This window comes from Anolis sagrei, chromosome 2, assembly GCF_037176765.1.
Source record: "Anolis sagrei isolate rAnoSag1 chromosome 2, rAnoSag1.mat, whole genome shotgun sequence".
NCBI classification, from domain to species: domain Eukaryota; kingdom Metazoa; phylum Chordata; class Lepidosauria; order Squamata; family Dactyloidae; genus Anolis; species Anolis sagrei.
Genome location: NC_090022.1, coordinates 178,522,959 through 178,550,524, shown reverse-complemented (window position 1 = coordinate 178,550,524; position 27,566 = coordinate 178,522,959). Strand labels below are relative to the sequence as shown.

Below are 27,566 nucleotides of genomic sequence, written 5' to 3'. Positions count from 1 at the left end.
GGGAAGTGTGGGCCTGCTTTTGGCTGATGAGATACGACTGTGGTTGTTGTTGTTGTGTGCTTTCAAGTCATTTCAGACTTAGGTTGACCCTGAGCGAGGGCCGGGTAAATGACCTTGGAGGGCCGTATTCGGCCCCCGGGCCTTAGTTTGAGGACCCCTGAATTAGAGGCATACTCTCCTGACGTTTCGCCTGCATCTATGGCAAGTATCCTCAGAGGTAGTGAGGTCACTACCTCAAACTACCTCACTACCTCTGAGGATGCTCACTACCTCTACGTGGGGTTGCCTTTGAAGACGGCTCGGAAGCTCCAACTAGTCCTGCGTTCGGCAGCCATGATACTAACAGGAGCGGAGCACAGGGAGCATACAACTCCTTTGCTGCACCAGCTCCACTGGCTGCCGATCTGCTACCGGGCTCAATTCAAAGTGCTGGTGTTGGCCTATAAAGCCCTAAATGGTTCGGACCCAAGCTACCTATCTGAACGTATCTCTGCCTATGAACCCACCAGGACTCTAAGATCTTCTGGGGAGGCCCTGCTCTCGATCCCGCCTGCATCACAGGCACGGCTGGCGGGGACGAGGGACAGGGCCTTCTCTGTGGTGGCCCCTCGGCTGTGGAACGCCCTTCCCATGGACATTAGATCAGCCCCTTCGCTAATGGTGTTTCGAAGAAAACTAAAAACCTGGCTGTTTGAACAGGCATTCGGATAAATAGTGCAACGAACACGATGAATATAGGAAACAGAATTTGGATGACGAATTGGATCACGATTTTAGTTACGAGACGTTAATGTGCTGTTATTGAGATGTCATTAGTTTGTATTTTATACTGTTAATGGTTTTAATATTGTATGTTGTTGGATGTCTTTTGCTCTTGTTGTGAACCGCGTTGAGTCGCCTACGGGCTGAGAAACTGCGGTATACGAGCAAAGTAAATAATAAATAAATAAAATAAATAATAAATAATAGATGCAGGCAAAACGTCAGGAGAAAATGCCTCTAGAACACGGCCATATAACCCGGAAAAACCTACAACAACCCAGTGATTCCGGCCATGAAAGCCTTCGACAATACATGTATAAATATGTGAGAGGAAGTCAAAGGGAGCAAGCTTGTTTTCTTGTTTTCTGCTTCCCTGGAGACTAGGATGCAATGGAGCAATGGCTTCAAACTACAAGAAAGGAAATTCCATCTGAACATGAGGAAGAAATTCCTGTGAGAGTTGTTTAGCAGTGGAACTCTCTGCCTCAGTGTGGTAGAGGCTCCTTCTTTGGAGAGGCTGGATGGCCATCTGTCGGGGGTGCTTTGAATGCAATTTTCCTGCTTCTTGGCAGAATGGGGTTCCAACTCTATGACTCTGAATTTTTGATTCTTGTCCGCCTCTCCTCATGACTTGAGGCGGATTACAGAATAATTCAAACACATAAGCATTGCAAAAACACAACTGATACACATATTTAAACGTATTCCTATAAAACCTAGATATTAAAACCCATTTCTATAGAATACATATTAAAATACACCAATGGTGTCAAGCAGCATCCATTCTTCGCTGCAGGGAAATCTACACAACAGAATTTCCACGACGTGGCCTCTCTTTTTTTCCCGCCCTTTCCTTCCCTTTGGTAACCATTGCGCAAAAGCGCTTTCCCAAGAGAGCGGGGAGAAACCCCAGAGCGCGCGCTTCCTCCTCTTTCCATATAAGGAAAGGGCTCATTTGCATTCCGGGGCGGGGCTATGCAAATCAGCCGGGCTCCCTGATAGGCTCCGGCGCGGGCTTGGTTTCGGGCAGTAGGGCTCGAGGTTAGAGTCGAGGCAAGTTGGTTTCTGGACTTGTACCGCGATGATACCGTCCGGACGGGAGTAACCCGGCTTTTGAGGACGTTTCGCGGATAAGTTGCCTTTGGGAAGATGGTCCCCGAAAGGAACGAAGTGACTTGGAGTCCAACAGGTAAAAACCTGATGGTTTTCATGTGATTTTAACGATTTGGGATAGTTTTGATGTGTTTCCAAAGTCCCTCATATCATATAGCAAAGTTATATCATATTTTATAAATAGTTGTTATAGTGATATATGTTAATACTATATATATGTGAGTGTGTATATATAGAAATATATAAAAATATTATATATATTTATTATATATAAATAATAAAATATAATATTTTATATATATTTTATATTTTTATATATGTACACACACACATACATTTTATATAATATTTCCTATGTTTTAGCTACCATTTCCCATTCCTTTCCTACCTATAGCACTTTTGGGATGCTTTGTATTATAAGTCTTGAATTGTGTTGTTTTGAGTGTTGAGTGCCCTTTAAGAGAAGGAAGCAGGAGACTAAATCATCATCATCTCTGAGAACCTTGCTTCTTCCTCTCTGGGATTTTGGGTACGTCTACACTCTGGAATTAATGCAGTTTGGCACCACTTGGACTGCCAAGTGTGTTTTCCTTTTAACCTCCTCTGCCAAAGAGGATTGGGGCTTCGCCAAACAATCGGGGCCAGCTAACACCTCCCAACAAATCATTCCCTCAGGCAGGAAGCAGCCAGGCTTTGAAGCTACAAGGCTGTTCAGTGCTAATCAAGCTGGCAATTCACACTTGCCACAAGCAGACGAGAGTTCTTTCTCCCACCCTTGACATTCCACAGATATATAATAATAATAATCATAATCATAATAATAATAATAATAATAGGTTCTTGTGGGTTTTTTCATTCCACAGATATATAAACCCTTTTTCCTAGTTCCAACAGACCTCACTACCTCTGAGGGTGCTTGCCATAGATGCAGGCAAAACGTCAGGAGAAATGCCTCTAGAACATGGCCCTATAGCCCGAAAAAACCCACAAGAACCTAGTGATTCCAGCCATGAAAGCCTTCGACAATACAATAATAATAATAATGTCGAAGGCTTTCACGGCCAGAATCACTGGGTTGTTGTAGATTTTTTCAGGCTGTATGGCCATGGTCTAGAGGCATTCTCTCCTGACGTTTCGCCTGCCTCTATGGCAAGCATCCTCAGAGGTAGTGAGGTCTGTCAACCGAAAACAACCCAATAATAATAATAATAATAATAATAATAATAATAATTTTTTTGTCATGTCAGGAGTGACTTGAGAAACTGCAAGTCGCTTCTGGTGTGAGAGAATTGGCTGTCTGCAAGGACGTTGCCCAGGGGACGCCCAGATGTTTTATCATCCTTGTGGGAGGCTTTTCTCATGCCCCCCCATGAGGAGCTGGAGCTGACAGAGGGAGCTCATCTGCACTCTCCCTGGATTCGAACCTGCGACCTGTCGGTCTTCAGTCCTGGCAGCACAGGGGTTTAACTCACTGCGCCACCGGGGGCTCCATAATAATAATAATAATAATAATATTTATATACCGCTCTATCTTATCAAATAAACTCATAGCATTGATTCCTTCCATAGGATTGAGCCAAACTGGGGTCAAACTGCAATAATTCTGCAGTGTTGATGCTCCCTTTTATTGAGACACTTAGGGTCCTTCCACATAGCCATATATCCCATAATAGCAAGGCAGGAAAACCTACCATATCTGCTTTGATCGGGGTTATCTGAGTCTATACTACCACTACTTTGAACAGGGTTATCTGGGTCTATACTGCGATATAGCCCAGTTCAAAGCAGATAATGTGGGATTTCTATTCAGCTGTGTGGAAGGGGCCTAAGAGATCAAAGCAGATAATGTGGGATTTCTATTCAGCCTAAGAGATCAAGCAATGCCCAATGTATAGTAGTGGTGTTTGTGCTCACCTTCTCTGCCTTGAAGGATTGGCTGTTGTTTTGTCACATACCGGGATTCTTCCTCCTTGCTTTTAGCTAAATATTTTGGGTGCCGAGTTACAGCGCCGGAGGCAAACAAAACAAACAAGCAAGGTGCATCTGCACAATAGAATGAATGCAATGTGACACCACAATGGTTCCCATGACACTATACCAGGCCTGGGCAAACTTGGGCCCTCCAGGTGTTTTGGACTTCAACTCCCACAATTCCTAACAGCCTACCGGCTGTTAGGAATTGTGGGAGTTGAAGTCCAAAACACCTGGAGGGCCCAAGTTTGCCCAGGCCTGCTCTATACTGTGGATTCCTAGGATGTAGGCTTCTCATCAAACCTTCTACAGCGCTTTTTAGTCGAGGTGTCTGAGGCCCTTGTGAAACTAAAAATTCCAGGGTTTCATAGCACTGAGCCATGGCAGTTAAAGCAGTGCCAAAGTGCACCAATTCTACAATGTAGATGCACCCCTAGTCACATCGTATTTGGGCTTGGTAGAGTCTGCTTCTACTGCAGTGGTTCTCAACGTGTGGGACCCCAAGTGTTTTGGCCGACAACTCCCAGAAATCCCAGCCAGCTTACCAGCTGCTAGGATTTCTGGAAGGCCAAAACATCTGAGGACCCACAGGTTGAGAACCACTGTTCTAATGTATGCAGGGATGCATGAGAGTGTTTTGATGGGAAAAGGAACTGAGTTCTAGCTCTTCCAGTCATTGTCTGGTGTGATGGAATTAGAATAAACCTTAGGAAGGAGACAATTAAAGCATTTGGCTAGTTGAGGTTCAATAAACAGGACTATCACCGCAGTTATTTGCCCATTCTTTCTAAAGTTTCCATCTACTGCAGTGGCGCAGCCCTATGCCAGCAGGACTGAAGACTGACAGGTCATGGGTTCAAATCTGGGGAGAGCGTAGATGAGCTCCCTCTGTCAGCTCCAGCTCCTCCTGCGGGGACATGAGAGAAGCCTCCCACAAGGATGGTAAAATATCAAATGATCCGGGCGTCCCCTGGGCAACGTCCTTGCAGACAGCCAGTTCTCTCACATCAGAAGTGACTTGCAGTTTCTCAAGTCACTTCTGACACGACAAAAAAAAAAATCCACACTGTAAAATTAAAGCAGTTTGACACTCATTTAACTTCCATGGCTTAATGCTATGGAATCTGAGGAGTTGTAGTTTTACATGGTGTGTAGCCTTTGCACCACTTTCTAGAATTCCCTACCCGTTAGCCTTTATTGCACTATATGTGAAATCTGTTCCTGGTTTGAAAGTGCTATTTCCTGTTTAATTGTGCGGTGCTTACATTGAAAGTAGCTGTAATACTCCAGAAACTTTGTTTTTGTGGCTGCCACAAAGTATATTGAATTGATTGAGACTCTGACATGGGTCCTCAAACTTTTTAAACAGAGGGCCAAGTCACAGTCCCTCAAACTTGAAAAAAAATGAATGAATTCCTATGTACACTGCACATATCTTATTTGTAGTGCAAAAAACACTTAAAACAATACAATAATTAAAATGAAGAACAATTTTAACAGATATAAACTTATTAGTATTTCAATGGGAAGTGTGGCCGTGCTTTTAGCTGATGAGATAGGATTGTTGTTGTTGTGTGCTTTCGTTTCAGACTTAGGTTGACCCTGAGCGAGGGCCGGTTAAATGACCTTGGAGGGCAGTATCTGGCCCCCAGGCCTTAGTTTGAGGACCCCTGCTCTATGAGATGGTCATTGAAAAACTATAACAAAATGTGCAGCAGGATGTCCTGCAAAACAAAGTTTTGCAGTTTTTAAAAATCATGCTTTTGTGAGAGAACTAATTAGGAAATGAGTTTTATAACCCAGGAACAAAAATTGTATTGTCAAAGGCTTTCATGGCTGGAATCACTCAGTTCTTGTGGGTTTTTCCGGGCTATATGGCCATGTTCTAGAGGCATTTCTCCTGACGTTTCGCCTGCATCTATGGCAAGCATCCTCAGAGGTGACCTCACTTCTGAGGATGCTTGCCATAGATGCAGGCGAAACGTCAGGAGAAATGCCTCTAGAACATGGCCATATAGCCCGAAAAAACCCACAAGAACTGAACAAAAATTGTGTTGCATAGTATTATTAAAGTGGTTTCAAACTATATTCTTTCTTTAAGATATAGGAAGCCCAGTTCTCCATGGCATCTAGTCACCTTTGGGTGTAACTACTTGATAGGTAGGGATCAGAGTACTATATGCAACCAGGGGCTGGTGAAAGGGCACAACACCTAGTAAGTAAGCAAGCAAGCAGCAGAGTTAGAAAGGTCTTTGCAGCTGAAGCATCCTTCCCTGGCATTTGACTCTCTGCTGCCCCCTGCCGAGAGGAAAGTGTATGTGCACAAACGAGTTCAAAGTTGGCAACATTGATTCCCATTCACCAGGAATCCGAAATCCCAAATGCACGGAAGCTGGCCAACCAAATGCATAAAATGCCTTGCGCCAGCTTTTGAAGCTTCACTAGCTTCTTCATCAGGCAAAGATGTTGGAAATCATACAGGAGAAGAAAAGCAATGTTGGGTTGTGGTGAGTTTTCTGGGCTGTCTGGCCATGTTCCAGAAGCATTCTCTCCTGATGTTTCACCCACATCTATGGTGGGCATCCTCAGAAGTTGTAGGGTCTGTTGGAAACTAGGCAAATTCCATATATCTGTGGAATGCCCAGGGTGGGAGAAGCAGACACTTGTCTGTTTTAGGCAAGTGTGAATGTTGCAATTGGCCACCTTGATTAGCATCAAAATCTATATAAATAAAAATGTAATGTTCGTTTGTGGGAGTAACATAATTCAAAAACCACTTGACTAATAGACACAAAATTTGGACACAATAGACCTATCAGGCCAACAAGTGACCATCACTTATAAAAGCACGGAAAAACACAGCAGAAAAGACTTTAAAAAACAAAAAACAAAAAAATACACTAGCACATGTGCTCCAGATGATGCTAATACATTACAATGCATCCCAAAACCACACACACACACACACACATATATATATATATACACGCAAACACACATATACACAAATATATACACACATATATAAACACACAAAACACAGACTGGGCCACAGTGACGTGTGGCAGGGGATGGCTAGGAATAATAATAATAACTTTATTAGTATACCCCACCAACCATCTCCCCAAGGGGACTTGGGGTGGCTTACAAGGGACAAGCCAAAAATTTACAAATAGAACACAACCAATTAAAAGACATCAGATAAAATATTAAAAACAATCACAATTGTAAACAACATCAAAACAATATGGCTGAGAAAAAAACATAACTGAAGTTCAGGCTCCATGAGTGCAATACATCCTGAAGTGTGCACAAGGAAAGTGCAACAATCAGGTAGCCAGGGCTGGGAATAGTGTCATCAAAAGTGTTGAGGTGGACAATAAGAGGGCCGACATAAAGTGCTGAACTTGAAAGTAGGGACAGGGTTAGGGTTAGGGTTAGTCTTGCAGCTTCAAAGCCTGGCTGATTCCTGCCTGGGGGAATCTTTTGTTGGGGGTGTTAGCTGGTCCTGGTTATTTCCTGTCAGGAATCCCCCCCCTTTTTTTTAGTGTTCCTCTTTATTTACTGTCCTGATTTTAGAGATTTTTAATACTGGTAGCCAGATGTTGTTCTTTTTCATTGTTTCCTCCTTTCTGTTGAAATTGTCCACATGTTTGTGGGCTTCTCTGTGTAGTCTGGCATGGTGGTTGTGAGAGTGGTCCAGCATTTCTGTGTTCTCAAATAATATGCTGTGTCCAGGTTGGTTCATCAGATGCTCTGCTATGGCTGACTTCTCTGGTTGGAGTAGTCTGCAGTGCCTTTCATGTTCCTTGATTCGTGTCTGGGCAATGCTACTGCGTTTGGTGGTCCCTATGTAGACTTGTCCACAGCTGCATGGGACACGGTAGACTCCTGCAGAAGTGAGAGGATCCCTCCTGCCCTTTGCTGAACATGGCATTTGTTGCATTTTCTTAGTGAGTTTGTAACTTGCTTGTAGATTGTGTTGTTAGAGTCAAGCCATGCATTTGGTGCTTATATTGTCAGTTGATTTGGATGGGCACTTGATAACTTGGAATCTCTATTTGAATTTGAATGAGATACCTTAAAGGTGTTTCCAGTTTTTGGGGGTTTTTTTGTCGTGTCAGGAGTGACTTGAGAAACTGCAAGTCGCTTCTGGTGTGAGAGAATTGGACGTCTGCAAGAACGTTGCCCAGGAGACGCCCTTGCAGATGTCCAATTCTCTCACACCTGAAGCGACTTGCAGTTTCTCAAGTCACTCTTGACATGACAAAAAAACAAAAACAAAAAAACTGGAAGTGCCTTTAAGGTATCTCATTCAAATTCAAAGAGGGATTCCAAGTCATCAAGTGCCCATTTACAAACAATAAACTCCCTTAATTGAACCATCAACCAAGCATCCTGGAACTAATTAACAGATAATCTGCCGAACAAAGGGATGCTGCCATAGGAAAAATGGCTGATGGAGAGGTTTCTGTGACATGGATTGTAAAGTATAGTAAAGGCATTCCTTGTGCCATTTCCCTCTTCTTTTTTTCTTGGAAGATCTCTCACTTTTAATTTCCTGATTTCAGCAGATAATGTTTTGAGTCTCTTTATGCTTTGAAAAGGAGGGAATCATCAGGTAAACTCCTATCTGTAGGGCTATAAAAGGCAGGGAGGGGAGCCACTGGTGTTATAGTTTTTTACTTTTGTTATCTCTGCAAGCACAGATGTGGCAGGTTCTCAGTCGGGGTTGTTGTAAGTTTTCCGAGCTGTTCCAGAAGCATGCTCTCCTGACGTTTCACCCACATCTATGGCAGGCATCCTCAGAGGTTGTGAGGTCTTCAACAATATAGGTTTGCTATAGAGAGGACTTTATAATTCCCTTTGCTGCTTTATCTGCTGGAAAGGTCCAATACTTTAGCCAGCTGTGCAACAATAGGTGCAGCCTTCTCTATTGGGTTGTTGTAGGTTTTTTGGGCTATATGGCCATGTTCTAGAGGCATTCCCTCCTGACATTTCGCCTGCATCTATGGCAAGCATCCTCAGAGGTAGTAGAGCTCACTACCTCTGAGGATGTTTGCCATAGATGCAGGCGAAACGTCAGGAGAGAATGCCTCTACAACATGGCCATATAGCCTGAAAAAACCTACAACAACCCAGTGATTCCAGCCATGAAAGCCTTCGACAATACAGTCTTCTCTATTGTTGAATCATCTTTTCTAGAGAAAGCTTCCCCTGTTTACCTTTGCCTTGCTTCCCAGATGTTAACAGTAAAGGAACGGCCATTCATGAAAAGGATGACTAAAAAAGAATGCCTCTCCATTCACAAATGTCAACATTACGCCCAGATATCAGGAGTCCAGAGTCCTCCCCTCCTCCCCTCTTTCTACCTTCATATCTTACCTGGGCCAAGAGCTGTTTAATTAAAAGACACTGTGTTGAATTTTCGTAGTTGCTAGGCTGGGGAAGCCGGTTCCCGTAGGGTGGATTTGTCCGTTTCTGTGAGTCATTGTAAGGATTGGAGTGGCTTTGCCATGACACATACTTCTGGCAGGAGACATGGGAATTTAACCAAAGCCTGTCTTCTGCTTGTTTTGCTTAGCAGTCCACTCCTTCAGTGCTCTGTAAACTCTGATTTGGGCAGCTAGCGATGTCTTTCCCCCTCTAATTGATCAAGAACTAGCACTTTCTTTGTGCCCATTAACTTATCAAGAGCTATATTTCCTCTTGGAAGTTTTGACCTGCTGATGAAACAGCTATGGTCTAGGTATGTCTGTAACTGGGCCATGACAGGAAGCTGGAGCTTTGAAAGCCCTCAGGTGCCTTACTGGAAATCCAATCTATTTATAATGTTGTTTTTGTGTCTCTTCTAGGGAAAGACAAAGAATCTTTTGAGGCTCTGTACAAGAGAGGGACTCTGTTGGGCAAAGGTGGCTTTGGGACAGTCTACGCTGGACACAGGATCGCTGATGGACTTCAGGTGAGACTGGTGTGGATAGCAACTGTAGGGTTGCTTCATTGATCATATGCCAACAGATATTAAGTTCATGATTGTGTGGAGTAGAGGAAATAAAAACCCAAGGACTTCCTGTATCCCTGTTGTAAAGTTCTCCCTTTGATGAACTACCACTCTCAGAATCTGCCCCCCAACCAACACTGAGATAAATTAACTTCTTGATGCTCTGGTTGTAATGTGCTTGAAGATTGTGGCAATAATAAGCAATGAAGGCCTCTAGTAGTAGTAGTAGTAGTAGTAATAATAATAATAGCCATTATTATTATTATTATTATTATTATTATTAATAATACCAACAACAACAACAACAAATGCCATCAGAGCCAGAATTAAAAAGTCGACAACAGATCCCAAATGTAGACTCTGCAAGGAAGCAGATGAAACAATAGATCACATCCTCAGCTGCTGCAAGAAGATCGCGCAGACAGACTACAAGCAGAAGCACAACACCATTGCTCAGATGATTCATTGGAATTTGTGCCACAAATACCATCTGCCTGCGACAAAGAACTGGTGGGATCACAAGCCGAGAAAGGTTACAGAAAATGAACACGTCAAACTACTCCAGGACTTCCAAATTCAGGCTGACAGGGTTTTGGAGCACAATACTTAAGTTGAAGGCCAAAACATCTGGGGACCCACAGGTTGAGAACACTGGCATAGAGTCTCAAATAAGTAAAGAAGGAATGTTGGCAGGTGCTGCTTAAGTTAAAGAGTCACAAAGACTGTGCCTGTCATGAGGAATTGGTAGTATTCCTCATGACTTTCTGGCACATGAATACATTGTATGTTTAGTGAGGAAGAACTCTGTAGAACTTCAGTAGTTCTGTCTCTGACCTTGCTGCTCTTCTTGGGAGTGAAGAGAGGTGTCAGTGGTTTGACTTAGGCTCTTACCTCTCCATTTGTTTTCCTCCACAGGTTGCGATCAAACATGTTGCCAGGAACAAGGTTTCAGAGTGGGCAAAGCTGGTGAGTTTCAAGAGGACCTCCCCATGGTTATTCAAATGCACTCCACCTCCAGAAAAATCTAGAGTGCCATAGATTTTACCCTAACCCATGCTTTCGAGGAAACCGTGACATTTACTTACCAGTTTAAGCTCATAGTATAGATCTTTTGTTTCTTTTGGTTTGGATCTGAGTCAGGGGTGGGCATCTTCTGTCCCTACTGCAAACCCCACCCATCTTGAGAGATAATGGAATCTCTCTGTGTGTGTTTCTGTCACCTGTAGGCATATGGGAACCTAGTCGATTTCACAGTGTTTCCTTAGACAGGCAAAGGAAATAACTGGTTGTGCCAGTTCCTATAAGATACATCATATAGCACCTGGTATTCATTGGTAGTCTCCTATTCAAGTACTGAGAAAGGTTGACCCTGCTTAGCATCCAGGTTCAGACAAGATCTGGTGTCTTTAGGGCAGTGGTTCTCAACCTGTGGGTCCCCAGGTGTTTTGGCCTACAACTCCCAGAAGTCCCAGCCAGTTTACCCGCTGTTAGGATTTATGGGAGTTGAAGGCCAAAACATCTGGGGGCCCACAGGTTGAGAACTACTGCTTTAGGGTTTTTAGTAGTCCAGCTGTAGCTGGAGGGCACATATGTCTCATCCTTGGTTGCTTATCCAAAATAAGCAACCATTACCTTCCAGTTGTTTTGAACCAAAACACCATAGCCTCTTGCCAGTGGCTAGACTAGAAAGGGCTGATCAGAATTGTAGTCCAAAACTAGCTAGAGCAGTGGTTCTCAACCTGTGAGTCCCCAGGTATTTTGGCCTTCAACTCCCAGAAATCCCAACCAGTTTACCAGCTGTTAGGGTTTCTGGGAGTTGAAGGCCAAAACATCTAGGGACCCACAGGTTGAGAACCACTGAGTTAGAGGACCACATGCTCCCCATCCATCCTGGAAGGACCACTGAATGGAGTAGGCTTTTAGGACTTTCATTTTTTTCATCCTTGTGCTGATTTTTCCCCACCTTCTTTTTTGCAGCCTAATGGGATGGTGGCACCTATGGAGGTGGCGCTGATGAAGCTTGTGTGCTCGGGAGCCGGGCACCGTGGCGTGATTCGGCTCTTGGACTGGTATGAGGCTCCTGAAGGTTTCTTCCTGGTGCTGGAGAGGCCCGAGCATTGCCAGGACCTCTTTGACTACGTGACTGAGCAAGGGCCCCTCCCTGAGAAGCTATGCCGGCAGTTTTTCTGCCAGGTGGTGGAAGCGGTCTGCCACTGCCATGCCCAGGGGGTGGTCCATCGGGACATCAAGGACGAGAACATCCTGGTGGACTTGCGCACTGGCAACATCAAGCTGATCGACTTTGGTTCTGGAGCCATCCTGAGGGATTCTGTCTACACAGACTTTGATGGTAGGTTGCAAGAATTGCTGGCTGCTTTTTTGGTGTGTGTAAAAGCAATATAAAACTGAGTCTAAGGGCCCTTGCACACAGAATATCAAGGCAGAAAATCCCACAATATCTGCTTTGAACTGAGATATCTGAGTACTGTATATACTCGATTATAAGCCTAGTTTTTCAGCCCCCTGAAAAAACTCCACTCGGCTTATACTTGAGCCAAAGTTGTTTATTATTTTACTCTGTTATTAGTATTATTTTATTATATTTATGTTATTACTCTATTATTATTTTTATTACATTTATTATTTACTCTATTATTATTGATATTATTACATTTGCATTATTTTACTCTATTATTTTTATTACATTTATTATTTTACTCTATTATTATTATTAACTTTATTATTTTGCTCTCTTTATTATTATTGGAAGGATACGTAAGCACATTTACATTGAAGGTGGCTAGAATAATGGTTTCATCAGAGCTGGACAGTCTTACATTACAGTTTTATGTAAATATTCAAAAACATTTAACCTACTGGTACCTCAATTAATGTAATTTTATTGGTATCTAGTTTTATTTTGAAATTGACCAGTAGCTGCTGCATTTCCAACCCTCGGCTTATATTCGAGTCAATACATTTTCGCAGTTTTTGTGGTAAAATTAGGTGCATCATCTTATATTCGGGTCGGCTTATACTCGAGTATATACGGTATTTACTTTTTTACTTGTAAACCGCTCTGAGTCTTCTTCGGGGTGAGAAGGGCGGCATATAAATGTCGTAAATAAAATAATAATAATAAATAATCCTTCCACACAGCCATATAACCCAGAATAGCAAGGCAGAAAATCCCACAATATCTGCTTTGAACTGGGTTATCTGAGTCCACACTGCCGTATATTCCAGTTCAAAGCAGATAGTGTAGGATTTTATTCAGCTGTGTGGTAGAGGCCGAAGAAGTAGAAGAAAAATCACTGTGTGCGTATGTGTAGTTATATATCTGTATTTATGAGGCAAGACTATCAGGATGTTCTCTCGGCACGATTTATGTAGAAAGGCTTTGCCTGTGTATTCCTCTAAAGCTGAGAGAGTGTGACTTGCCTAATCTCACCCAGGGGATTTTCATGGCTGAGTTTTGAACCCTGTTTACAAGAGTCATTGCACAGTACTCAAGCCATTACACAGCCCTGGGTCTATATTTCTAGCTAGATAGATATGTTGTTGTGGTGTTGTTTGCTTTCAAGTTGTGTCTGACTTATGGTGACCCTGTCATGGGGTTTTCTAGAACTGAGAGTATGAGGCACTCAAAATCATAACGCATTGCTGAGCTGGAATTCAGACCCTGTTCTCCAGAGTCATAGTTCACAATGCCACACTGGCTCTATATCTATAACTAGATAGATGTCCAGTAACCTAATTGGGTAGACATCATTTTGATGCTGCTTCCAGGACCATCTTATTCATATTCCTATAGCTTTTAACTTATTTTTCCAAAATAGATACAATTATGCCACAGTTCTAACGATTTTTAAAAACCCAACAACTTGACTTTCCCAGAAGATTCATTGTAAAACGAAATCTAATTTGTGCTTAATGTTGTTCTATTCATTTAAAGATGACACTTCTTGCTTTTTCCCGAATTTTGCTAGCAATTTTCAAGCTGAAATTAACATCTGCAGCTACACTTAAGTGCTCCTAATCACTTTAGGTTGTTTAATACTAGAACAATTGAATTTGAAAAGGGATAATTAATATCGCTCCTTCCAATTTTCTGAATCCATTTTTTAATATACTGACTCATATCCTATGGACTAGTCCGAACTAGAGTGTACCCTTTGACTCGTTGCTAAAGGATGAGTCAATACTTATGGAAATCACGTTGATTAAGTGAAGCAATAAGTTGAATTCATGCCCATTTCTAAATTTCCTGGTTCTAATTTGGATGCTGCTTTTAGTGCTTTGTTTTTAGGAAATTCACTTAAGTTGCATACCTTCCAAATGTCCTCATACGGAGAAAACAGTATTAATTCTGTGCATTGTCGAAGGCTTTCATGGCCGGAATCACTGGGTTGTTGTAAGTTTTTCGGGCTAGAAAATGCCTCTAGAACATGGCTGTGCTGGTACAGCTGTACCAGAAGCCTAAATTTCCTTTCTATGCATGGGTTTGTTTTGGCCATGCATTTTGCGGTTGGGTGGTTCCTTCCAGGCTGCAGCCATAGGGCCAGCCACCTGCCTATCAGCGTTAAGTTCTTTAGTTTCGCCCCTTTCCCCAGGGTTCTGGGAGGGAAAAGAAAGTTTTTAGTTCAGTCTTACAATTTAGAACAGGGGTCCACAAACTTTTTAAACAGAGCGCCAGGTCATAGTCCCTCAAACTGTTGGAGGGCTGGATTATAATTTGAAAAAAAAAATGAATGAATTCCTATGCACACTGCACATATCTTATTTGTAGTGCAAAAAACACTTTAGAACAATACAATAATTAAAATGAAGAACAATTTTAACAAATATAAACTTATTAGTATTTCATTGGGAAGTGTGGGCCTGCTTTTGGCTGATGAGATAGGATTGTGGTTGTTGTTGTTGTGTGCTTTCAAGTCGTTTCAGATTTAGATTGACCCTGAGCGAGGGCCAGGTAAATGATCTTGGAGGGCCGTATTCGGCCCCCGGGCCGTAGTTTGAGGACCCCTGGTTTAGAAGCTCAGTTACAGGACATGAGAGCTTTCCCCACCTGTAGAGAAGCTCAGTTTCTTACAAAACTCTGGGGGGAAATAGTCCCAAAGCCTCTGGGGAAGACAGCCCTAAGGCTTCTGAAGAAAACAGTTTTACAGATAGATCCAAAGGTCTCCAGCTGGAAAATCTTCAAAGTTTTGGCCGGTAAGGTATACTCGGGTACCCAAAAATCAAATTGGAACCGGGAGTAAGGCCCCACGCCAGCCAGCCTAAAGACAGATTTTCCAGGGAGGGGTCCTTGTAAAAGAAAGAAATAGTTCACGAAGCAAACTGCCTGTCCTTTGTGGGCAAGTTAAGAAGAATGTGTGTGTTTTGTTGAAGATCTAAGCATTAATAAAAAACTTTGTTAAACTTTCCAAGTTTCTAAAGACTTTGTTTAGGAAAATCCATAGGGCCTCTCAGCCGAGGCACCCTGGCATCCCACTGGGCACAAAGAACACATCCTATTTTAAAAGGCAATTGCTATAGGCCCAGCACATGTCAGCACTATGGCCATATAGTCCGAAAAACCTACAGCAACCTACAACAACCCAGTATTAATTCTGTCACCTTCCTTTCTTGTGGGAAAAGCCTCCCACAAGGATGATAAAAACATCAGATCATCCTGGCGTCCCCTGGGCAACATCCTTGCAGACGGCCAATTCTCTCACACCAGAAGAGAGTTTCTCAAGTCACTCCTGACACGACTATATATATCTCCCTTTCTCAGTTGCTTTTATAATGTTTTTCCTCCCATGTTTCCCTTTGTCCTTTTGCTGTCTGAATTCAACGTACAAAATAGCTTGCACACAGTTGATGTGCTGCAGTAGGAGGAAAATAAAAGTTCACTCTTCATTATAATTCAGGCAAAAGCAAACTGCTGCAGCCTCTCCTAGTTTGTATGACAGGGGTCCTCAAACTAAGGCCCGGGAGCCAGATGCGGCTCTCCAAGGTCATTTACCCGGCCCTTGCTCAGGGTCAACCTAAATCTGAAATGACTTGAAAGCACACAATTACAACAACAATCCTATCTCATCAGCCAAAAGTAGGCCCACACTTCCCATTGAAATAGTAATAATATTATATTTGTTAAAATTGTTCTTTTTAATTATTGTATTGTTTTTAAATGTCTTTTGCACTACAAATAAGATATGTGCAGTGTGAATAGGAATTCATTCTTTTCTTTTTTTTCAAATTATAATCCGACCCTCCAACAGTTTGAGAGATTGTGACCTGGTCCTCTGTTTAAAAAGTTTGAGGACCACTTTTGTATGATCTTGGTCACATCCTAATGCTGCTAGGCCACATTTTCCACATTTCATCAGTGTTGTGTTGAAGGGTATGAAATTCATGGGTTCACCCTAAGCCATGCCTGTATAACCTGTGGTCCTCCCAGAACTCTAGCCAGCTGTTCCAATGGTCATGAATTCTGGGAGATGAAATCCAAAACACCTGGAGGGCCTCAGGTTGTTTAGACCTGCCCTAAATTGACACGTGACTTGAAGGCACACACGTGCACACATTAACACAAAGTTGTATGTGCAGAATCGTCCTTCTATTAAGATGTTGCCTGATGGCAGAAGTAACCTGTTTGTTCTTGCCTGCCTTTCTTTCAGGAACACGTGTATACAGTCCTCCTGAGTGGGTGGAAACTCAGCAGTACCATGCTCTTCCGGCCACAGTCTGGTCCCTGGGCATCCTCCTCTATGATATGGTGTGTGGCGACATCCCCTTTGAAAGGGACGAGGACATTCTGGCTGCCAGCGTGGAGTTCCGCACCCCGGTCTCTGCTGGTGAGTGCGGGGTGGTGGTTTCTTGCTGTTTTTCGGCATGGATCAATACAGTTTTAAATCAGGGGAGGGATGACCCCTATCATTAGACAGAATGAAGGACCTGCCTCATGCAACATACGTTCTGAGTGTGAAATGAAGATTGCAAGATCTTGTATAATTATTATATTATACAAAGGGACTTTTTGCAGCTTAGAGACTTACAGATAGTGAAGTTGGAACAATAAAATTTTGTAGACTTAAAGTATAAGGTAAAGGTTTTCCCCTGACTTTAAGTCCAGTTGTGTCCAACTCTGGGGTGTGGTGTTCATCTCCATTTCTAAACCGAAGAGCCAGCGTTGTCTGTAGACACCTCCAGGGTCATGTGGCCGGCATGACTGCATGGAGCATAAGATATACCTACATTGTAAAAGTAATGTAGTTTGACATCACTTCAGCTGCCATGGCTCAATGCTATGGGATCCTGACAGAAAAGGTTAAAGAACTTGTGATTACAACTCCTGTGATTCCATAGCACTGAGTCATGGCAGTTAGTGGATGCGAAACTACATTTTCTATAGTGTAGATCAGCGGTTCTCAAAGGGTGCTCTGCAGAACTCTTCTTTCTTTTCTTTTTTTGGACTGTGTTAATTAATTCACATAAACACACTCTATCCATCTGCCACTGCCCTGGCCCATGCCTGATATATATACATGATATCTAATATAATATGTAAACATATTAGATATCATGTGTGTGTGTGTGTGTATATATATATATATTTATATATCTTGTATATATATTTCTTGGGGCTCCACGAGAAATTTTTGCTCCTTTTTTGTTATTGTGAGGAATAGGAGAAGACTCTTCCATGGATGTTAAAATAATTTGGCAGGCTCTGTGTACCTTGACTTGTCTTGGAGAATAGGAAGAAAAGACAGTTAAGTTTTCAATAGCATCGGAAAAGACCATAAGAGCCATTCAGTCCAACCCCCTGCCATGTTTTGGCTAGGCCAGGTCTGGACTGGGAAATCTAAATTCAGTCAAGTGGTGCTCATCCCCATTTCTAACCCAAAGAGCTGGCGTTGTCCATAGACACCTCCAAGGTCATGTGGCCAGCATGGAGCGCTGTTACCTTCCTCTCGGAACGGTACCTATTGATCTACTCACATTTGCATGTTTTTGAATTGCTAGGTCGGCAGGAGATAAGCCTAACAGTGGGAGCTCACCCTGCTCCCCGGATCCAAGCCACCAACTTTTCAGTCAGCAAGTTCAGCAGCTCATTGGTTTAACCCACTGTGTCACCGGGGGGGGGGGGGGGGGGTTATGTTCGATATTGAGTTGATAGTGATGTTTGGTAGTGAGGTGATTTTATAGAGATATACATTTGTCTTGCAATAAAAATGGCTATAATGCCAATTCTTGATTATAGTTGGGATTGATATACCGGGGATAGGTTGAATAGCAAAGATCCTACTTCCAACAGACCTCACTACCTCTGAGGATGCTTGCCATAGATGCAGGCGAAAAGTCAGGAGAGAATGCCTCTAGACCATGGCCATACAGCTCGAAAAAACCTACAACAACCCGATGCCTGGCTTCCTTCTGACTCTGTCAATTCTTCTTTCTTAGATTGCCAAGATCTCATCCGATGGTGCTTGGCCCTGGAGCCTTCCACGCGGCCCACACTGGAGCAGGTGCTCTTGCACAAGTGGCTAAAACCGGACCCCCTTCTTCAAACCGAAGAATTGAAGACGTCTACATCTCTCAGGGCCACACTTTGCAACAGAAACAACGGAGAGACCTAACTCTTCTTTTCTTGCCTTCTCCCCCCAATGGGACGGATCGGTGCTAATGGGACTGTTGCTCACTGAATCTCAGGCAGACAAGCTTGGTTACTGGCCGAGAAAAAAAGTTAACCTGGTTCTACAGGTTTTTTAAAACAAACTGAATGAATTAATGAGGGAAACAGGGCTGTGGAAAGGAATTGTAGCATTCCAACTCAGAAGTCTTGCTCTCAACAGCCCAAATGATGTTTGACCAGACATCTCCATAAATGTAAATACTTGTGTATTGTTATTCCCCTGACCTATGGGGAGAAATGGACTTCAGGCATGGTTTCTACTGGCCCTCAATAATTATTTTCATTCCCTCTGGGACTTACCAGAGACTTATATGTGTGTGTTTATGTATTTTTGGGTGTGTGTGTGTCCTTTTATTTTATTTTTTAAGGAAACATTTGCGCAGACAAGTTTTGTCCAACAGTGAAATCTATTTAATAAATTTAAAAATCATTTTGTAAAATGTCTCCATTCTTAAATCTCTACGGTCGAAGAACCTTTTCGTCTCAGTTCACTGTCTCTATTCCTCGATATACTAAAGGGGGAGGAAAGTGGAAAGCGAGTTCTCATAGCACAATGGCCAAGAGGGAAGGAGGATGTAAATACATAGGCCCCGGTCTTGTACACTGGATCTCCCACTGCAAATATTTTGTGGTTCCTGCAATCCCTGGTGTCCACCTTCTTGGCAATTGGAATGTATAATGAGTGTTTCCAATCTATGGACCATTGTTTTGTTTACCATATTGGTTGACAAATTTTAGTTAGAAACTAGCCGTACCCTGCCACGCGTTGCTGTGGCCCACGTGGGGGTTCTGTGTGGGAGGTTTGGCCCAATTCTATCGTCTGTGGGTTCAGAATGCTCTGTGATTGTAGGTGAACTATAAATCCCAGCAACTACAACTCCCAAATGTCAAGATTCTGTTTTCCCCAAACTCCACCAGTGTTCACTCCACCAGTGTCCAATTCTGGGCACCACAATTCAAGAGAGATATTGACAAGCTGGAATGTGTCCAGAGGAGGGTGACTAAAATGATCAAGGGTCTGGAGAACAAGCCCAATGAGGAGCGGCTTAAGGAGCTGGGCATGTTTAGCCTGAAGAAGAGAAGGCTGAGAGGAGATATGATAGCCATGTATAAATATGTGAGAGGAAGCCACAGGGAGGAGGGAGCAAGCTTGTTTTCTGCTTCCCTGGAGACTAGGACGCGAAACAATGGCTTCAAACTACAAGAAAGGAGATTCCATCTGAACATGAGGAAGAACTTCCTGACTGTGAGAGCCATTCAGCAGTGGAACTCTCTGCCCCGGAGTGTGGTGGAGGCTCCGTCTTTGGAAGCTTTTAAACAGAGGCTGGATGACCATCTGTCAGGGGTGATTTGAATGCAATATTCCTGCTTCTTGGCAGGGGGTTGGACTGGATGGCCCATGAGGTCTCTTCCAACTCTATGATTCTATGATTTACATTTGGGCATATTGAGTATTTGTGTAAAGTTTGGTCCAGATCCATCATTGTTTGAGTCCACAGTGATCTCTGGATGTGGGTGAACTACAACTCCAAAACCAAAGGACACTGTCCACCAAACCCTTCCAGTATTTTCTGTTGGTCATGGGAGAACTGTGTGCCAAGTTTGGTTCAATTCCATTATTGGTGGGGTTCAGAATGCTCTTTGATTGTACGTGCACTATAAATCCCAGCAACTACAACTCCCAAATGACAAAATCATTTTTTTTTAGTGAAGGACATACATTGGGTTGTTGTGTGTCTTGTGTCCAAATTTGGTGTCAACTCGTCCAATGGTTTTTGAGTTAATCCCACAAACGAACATTGCGTTTTTTATTTATATTAGAAATAAAAGTTCGTTCTTTCTGCATAGCCTGAAGCAGCTATTGCTATGCCAGCTATTCCTAGTTATTTATTTTTCCCAACAGCTCTGAGTATATCTTTCACTTTCTAAAATTGTAGTTTCATCTCCAATGGTTCTTCCTTGAGTGAATCTGTCATACTTTCTTCTCTTTTATATAGTTCTTCTATGTATTATTTCAATCATCTTTGCATTTCTTCATGGCCATGTAATGCATTTATGTGGCATTGAATTCTTGCCTTTTGTAAGGCTGCTCTGAGTCCCTTTCAAGGTGGAAAGGATGGGGTATAAATACAGTAAATAAAATTCCCAGATGATTGTAGAGCAGTCCCACTTTTCCTTTAAATTTCTCTTTGATTTCTCGGATCTTGTGGAATATATTATTATTATTATTATTATTATTATTTATTTATTTACTTTGCTTATATACCGCTGTATCTCAAGCCCGAAGGCGACTCACAGCGGTTCACAAACAGTAAAAACAGTAGAAACAGCAGTGGTTCCATACAACATATAACAATTGACTTAACACATTATCCATAAATTACCAATAAGCAATTACAATGCACAATTATTACAAAAAACAACCGTACCCAATCTTCTCATCATCCAAGCGTAGTCCAGGTTCGTCGTCCATTGTTCCATTTCTATGTTCCATTACCAGATTGCACTAAATTACTCAAACGCCTGCACAAACATCCAGGTCTTCACCTTTTTGCGGAATACCATTAAAGATGGTGCTAGTCTAATGTCCGTAGGAAGGGCGTTCCACAGCCGAGGAGCCACCACCGAGAAGGCCCTATCTCTCGTCCCCTCCAGCCGAGCTTGAGAAGCAGGCGGGATCGAGAGAAGGGTCTCCCCGGAAGATCTCAAAATCCTGGTGGGTTCATAGGCAGAGATGCGGTCAGATAGGTAGCTTGGGCCAGAACCGTTTAGGGCTTTAAAGGCCAACGCCAGCACTTTGAATTCAGCCCGGTAGCAGATCGGTAGCCAGTGGAGTTGGCGCAACGGGGGTTGTATGCTCCCTGCGCTCCGCTCCTGTTAAAATAATGGCTGCTGAGCGTTGGACTAGTTGGAGCTTCCGAGCTGTCTTCAAAGGCAACCCCACATAGAGAGCGTTGCAGTAGTCTAAACGGGATGTAACCAGAGCGTGGACTACCGTGGCCAAGTCAGACTTCCCAAGGTACGGGCGCAGCTGGCGCACAAGCTTTAACTGTGCAAATGCTCCCCTGGTCACCGCCGAAACCTGGGGTTCCAGGCTCAGCGATGAGTCCAGGGTCACACCCAAGCTGCGAACCTGCGCCTTCAAGGGGAGTGCGACCCCATCCAACACAGGCTGTAACCCTATGCCCTGTTCGGCCTTGCGACTGACCAGGAGTACCTCTGTCTTGTCTGGATTCAATTTCAATTTGTTCGCCCTCATCCAGACCGTCACAACGGCCAAGCACCAGTTCAGGTCCTGGACAGCCTCCTTAGTAGCAGGTGGAAAGGAGTGACAGAGTTGGACATCATCATATATCTCTTTTTCTTTCCTTTTATTCTCTTTTTCTATTTCTCTGCATTGATTATTATAGTACTTTGCATTCAGGGTTCTGATTCATTTTCTGTCACCTTTTGCTTCTCATCTGGCCTTGACTGCTTGGAGGGTTTCATCTGTTACGCACTGAGCCTTCTCTTTATCTTTGGCTGCAGATGGTATCCCTTTGCCTGCCTTCCTGACAATGTCCCTGGCTTCAGTCCAGAGTTTTAGTACCTGAGTGACTGGGAAGGAAGGAGGAAACAAATACCTGTACATATACCGCCTGGGGAGTATTTACAAGTTGAAGCAACCCATAAAGCCTTGCAAAACTTAGTAAGCTGCTGTTTTACTAAGCTGCACAGCCTAATTGTAAAGCTGAGATCACCAAACATGGAGAATGCATACCCTCATCTCCCACCTGGAAAGCTAGAAAAAAGAGCCAGAGCCTGATATCTGACAACTCTAGTTAAAAACTATAAACAATTGGATGGTTATCAAAGCATTAGGTTTTTCTGCCTGCATTTCAGACAAATCCCTAGAAAAACACCCATGTTTTCATGGGTAAAACACTGCATCCTAACTAGCTTTCTCTTTCCATCCACGCCAGAGGCAAAACAACAGACCTTTACACTTAATTCATTATCTAAAGTCAAAAAAGTTGGCACATAAGGCAGAAGAGCCCTCAAACAACTCTTCTTTAGTAAGCTTTTTTTCATGTCAGAAACTTGAGAAACTGCAAGTTGCTTCTGGTGTGAGAGAATTGGTCGTCTGCAAGGACGTTGTCTAGAGGACACCCAGATGTTTTACCACCCTGTGGGAGGCTTCTGTCATGTTCCCGCATGGGGAGCTGGAACTGACAGACAAAAACTCACCCCGCTCCCTGGATTTGAACCACCGACCTTTTGGTCAGCAGTCCTGCCGGCACAAGGGTTTAACCCATCGCGCCACTGGGGGGCTTCTGGTAAGAAGATGAAAATCAAACAGGTTTTTGGTTTTGGTTGTGCCAGGAGTGACTTGAGAAACTGCAAGTTGCTTCTGGTGTGAGAGAATTGGCCGTCTGCAAGGACGTTGCCCAGGGGATGCCTAGATGATTTGATGTTTTTATCATCCTTAGCTATGCGGATCTTTGCTGTCAGTGTGATGTCTCTACTTTTCAATATTTTATCGAGATTGGTCATTGCTCTCCTCCCAAGAAGGAAGCATCTCCTGATTTCCTGGCTGCAGTCTGCATCTGCAGTCATCTTTGCACCTAGAAATACAAAGTCTGTCATGGCCTCCACCTTTTCTACCTCTCTTTCTCAGTTATCAATAATTCTTGTTGCCATAATCTTGTTTTTTTTATGTTTAACCGCAACCCAGCTTTTGCGCTTTCTTCTTTCACCTTGATTAGAAGGCTCCTCAGCTCCTCCTCGCTTTCGGCCATCAAAGTGGTGTCATCTGCATATCTAAAGTTGTTAATGTTTCTTCCAGCAATTTTTACCCCAGCCTTGCATTCGTCAAGCCTCGCACATCGCATGGTGTGTTCTGCATACAAGTTGAATAGGTTGGGTGAGCCCTCTAGATGGGTTGGGTTCTCATTTCCAACATTAACAACCAATTCTACCCAGAGATGTTGGGAATTGTAGCGTAACACAGCTGGAAGGCAGATATATTGGTCATTAAATTCAGCTCCGTTCAGACAGGAAATACGAGTTTTTCAGGCATTTGCGAACTGCAGCTCCCATCATTCCTCATCAAACCATGGCTGTCAGAAGGTGCACTCCGACAGTGCCTGGAAAACTGCAGGTTGTCTATTCCTATAAGGCACTGAGGCTGGATCTACACTGCTCTAAAATCCAGTTTCAGAATATGGATTAATTGCAATGATGCGGATTATGTGGCCGTGTAGACTGACATAATCCAGTTCTATGAAGTTAATCCCCATTCTGAAACTGGATTATAGGGCAGTGTAAATCCAGCCAGAGTCTTATGCATGAGATAGAATCATAGAATCATAGAATCAAAGAGTTGGAAGAGACCTCATGGGCCATCCAGTCCAACCCCCTGCCAAGAAGCAGGAATATTGCATTCAAATCACCCCTGACAAATGGCCATCCAGCCTCTGCTTAAAAGCTTCCAAAGAAGGAGCCTCCACCACACCCTGGGGCAGAGAGTTCCACTGCTGAACGGCTCTCACAGTCAGGAAGTTCTTCCTAATGTTCAGATGGAATCTCCTCTCTTGTAGTTTGAAGCCGGTTCTCTTGGTTCTCTTCTCTCCTGCTGCTTGCCACTCCCTTTGTGAGAAGCAATGCCAGGTGGAAGGCTCACAAGAGGAGAGTTTCCCGTAAATCCTCTCTGCTGGGGATGTCCGTCCAGGAACGGATCAAGAAGTGACGCACCACAGCACCCAGACGTCAGTCCAGTGTTTACTTGCCCGCTCGAGTACACATTTCCCTGCCACACCTTGCTACAGGGCCTGTGCCACCCACCTGAATAGCTCCTGAATGAGTGCTCTGGATGCCTGTCTTGGCCCTTCCCTGTTGCAGCATCCGGTCGGAGGTTGAAATTCAAGAAATGAGTGACAGAGACAAGAAAATGGGTCACCAGTGGCTTTCAAAGAGGAAGATTTAGGGTTTCGAAGAAGAGCGTCTGTTACAAAGCCAAGTAAGGGAGAGGCCAATAGCAACCACTAAGCTATTATTACTTGTAGATAAGGCTTCCTTAACTTCTTGTGCCCACTAGATGGGTTGGGCTCTCATTTCCAACATTCACAACCAATTCTACCCAGAGATGACAGGAATTGTAGCGTAACACAGCTGGAAGGCAGTATTTTATTTATTTATTTATTTATTTATTTATTTATTTATTTGGGGTTCTTTTACCCCGCCCTTCTCACCCCGAAGGGGACCCAGGGGGGCTTACACAGTAAAGGCACGATTAGATGCCAGCATCACAACAATCATCTCAACTTACAGTAAAATTCACAATTACTAACATCTTCATGCATTATTCCAATAAAAATCAATAAAATCAATACAGACCTAAATTCCTCCCTTACGTTGTCAGTGTTTGCTGTCTCATAGATCCGTTTTTAATACCATTTCGTCCATCCTGCTGGTCTTTAATTGCCTGGTTGCCCAAAGGCCTGGTCCCATAACCAAGTTTTCACCCTCCTCCTGAAGGAGAGGAGGGATGGTGATGCTCTGATTTCCCCGGGGAGTGAGTTCCACAGGTGAAGGACCACCATTGAGAAAGCCCTGCTCCTCGTCCCCACCAGCCTCACTTGTGAGAGTGGTGGGGTCGAGAGCAGGACCTCCCCAGATGATCTCAAGCTCCGAGGTGGGACGTAGCGGGAGATACGTTCGGACAGATACAGTGGACCGGAACCGTACAGGGTTTTATAGGTCAAGACCAGCACCTTGAATTGTGCTCGGAACTGAACCGGCAGCCAGTGGAGCTGGCATAGCAGGGGGGTGGTATGCTCCCTGTATGTCGCCCCGGTGAGCAATCTGGCTGCCGCTCGCTGGACTAGTTGAAGTTTCTGAACAGTCTTCAAGGGCAACCCCACGTAGAGAGCGTTGTAGTAGTCTATTCGGGATGTAACAAGAGCGTGGACCACCGTGGCCAGATCAGACTTCCCAAGGCAATACTACAAATTAAAGGCCAACAGCAGGCCTGTAGCCAGGATTTTGATTCGGGGGGAGCTGAATTTGATTCGGGGGGGGGGGGGGGGCTGAGTTTGAGTGAAAGAGGGTTTACCCTAACAAACCTTTTGTATCGTTAAAAGATTGCATGACAAAATGGGTGGTACACTTTGGACACTCAATAAAAATGGAAAATGGGAGAACATCTGGAACACCTGTACAAATATTCATAGGATCTCCAAGAAAATTCGTATAAAATGATGTACCAATGGTACATGACACCACAAAAATTGACCAAAGTGCTATAAAAACATCAAGGACCAATGCTGGAAATGGGGAACCCATGTGGGTACATTTTATCATATGTGGCGGGGCTGTAAAAAGACTACTGGAAGCGCATCCATGAAACAATACAGGAAATATTTAAAACAAAATTCCAAATGAAGTTGGAGTTTTGTTTTGTTTTGCTAGGAATGACTGACACAAATTTCAACAAGAATCAAGTGGTTGTATTAAATTATATGGTCATAGCAGCCTGAAAATGGAAGAGTGAAGAATTTCCAACCAAAGAACGGACATTGAAAATATTAGATATCATGATCATGGACAATCTAACATATCATCTGAGGATCCATCAAGGCAAAATGAAAACAGCAACAGACTGGACAGCTCTCAAAAATTATTGGAAACAAGAAAAAATATTGTAAACTAGCCGTCCCCTGCCACACGTTGCTGTGGCCCAGTCTGTCTATATGTGTTTTGTGTGTGTATATATATTTGTGTATATATGTATATATGTGTGTTTGCATATATATGTATGTGTGGTTTTGCACATGTGTTAGTGTATATATGTGTGCTTATATATATATAGTTTTGTGCATGTGTTGTAATGTGGTTTTGGGGGGGGGGTTGGCTTTTTAAGTCCCTTCAACTGTGTTTTTCAGTGTTTTTATGAGTGATGGTCACTTGTTGGCTTGATAGGTGTATTGTGTCCAAATTTGGTGTCAATTTGTCTAGTAGTTTTTGAGTTATGTTAATCCCAAAAACGAACACTACATTTTTTATTTATATAGATGTATAAAGACGGGGTGAATAAAAGTAATATGAATTGAATTAGATCCAGATGAAAAGAATGGAAGTCAAACAAACTACTTTGGAGACCACCTTTTTTTTACTTCTTACTATTTTGCTTTTTTTCTCTCTTCACTTTTTTCACTTTTATTACTATTATTATTACTATTATTATTTTTTCACCCACTCCCATACCCCTTTACCCCCATACCCTAACTCAGGGATCCTCAAACTAAAGCCCAGGGGCCGGATGTGGCCCTCCAAGGTCATTTACCCGGCTCTCGCTCAGGGTCAACCTAAGTCTGAAACGACTCGAAAGCAACAACAACAATCCTGTCTCATCATCCAAAAGCAGGCCCACACTTCCCATTGAAATACTAATAAGTTTATATTTGTTAAAATTGTTCTTCATTTTAATTATTGTACTGTTTTTAAGTGTTTTTTGCACTACAAATAAGATGTGTGTGTATAGATATGTGTACATGTGTGTGTGTATGTGTGTGTTTGCATGTATATTCTAATAATAATAATGATAATAATAATGATAATAAACCTTTATTTGTACCCCGCTACCATCTCCCGAAGGACTCGGTGCGGCTTACACTAGGCCGAGCCCAAATACAACAATAAAACAGAAGCAACAACAACAACACAATAACTCAAAAAACAAAGCAATAACAATAACAACACCCAGTGACGCAATTAAAAACACTGGCCGGGCCAAATGTAATAATTAAAATTAGAAGTGCTGGGCATGACAAGGTGGGGTGTTTGGAGGAGGATGGGCATGCAGATATTCTAGATCTCTGATAAAGTGCATTGGGACATAATGCTAGGAGTTTCCTTATTCTGGAAAGGCACACTGGAACAACCACGTTTCTAAGCTCCTCCTAAAGATTGCTAGCGACGGGGCCTGTCTGATGTCCTTAGGGAGAGAGTTCCAGAGTCGAGGGGCCACCACCGAGAAAGCCCTGTCCCTCGTCCCCA

At 43.2% G+C, this 27,566-nt stretch overlaps 1 protein-coding gene across 1 annotated transcript; it reads left to right on the top strand.

Annotated features, from left to right (window-relative positions):
• Positions 1-1,778: 1,778 nt before the first annotated feature.
• PIM2 (Pim-2 proto-oncogene, serine/threonine kinase) lies at positions 1,779-18,956 on the top strand. The gene is made up of 6 exons (XM_060763137.2): positions 1,779-1,951; positions 9,702-9,808; positions 10,763-10,813; positions 11,825-12,197; positions 16,513-16,689; positions 18,299-18,956. Exons 1-6 carry the CDS (start codon positions 1,912-1,914, stop codon positions 18,472-18,474), a joined length of 924 nt encoding a protein of 307 aa, XP_060619120.2. The 5' UTR covers positions 1,779-1,911; the 3' UTR covers positions 18,475-18,956.
• The last annotated feature ends 8,610 nt before the right edge of the window (positions 18,957-27,566 follow it).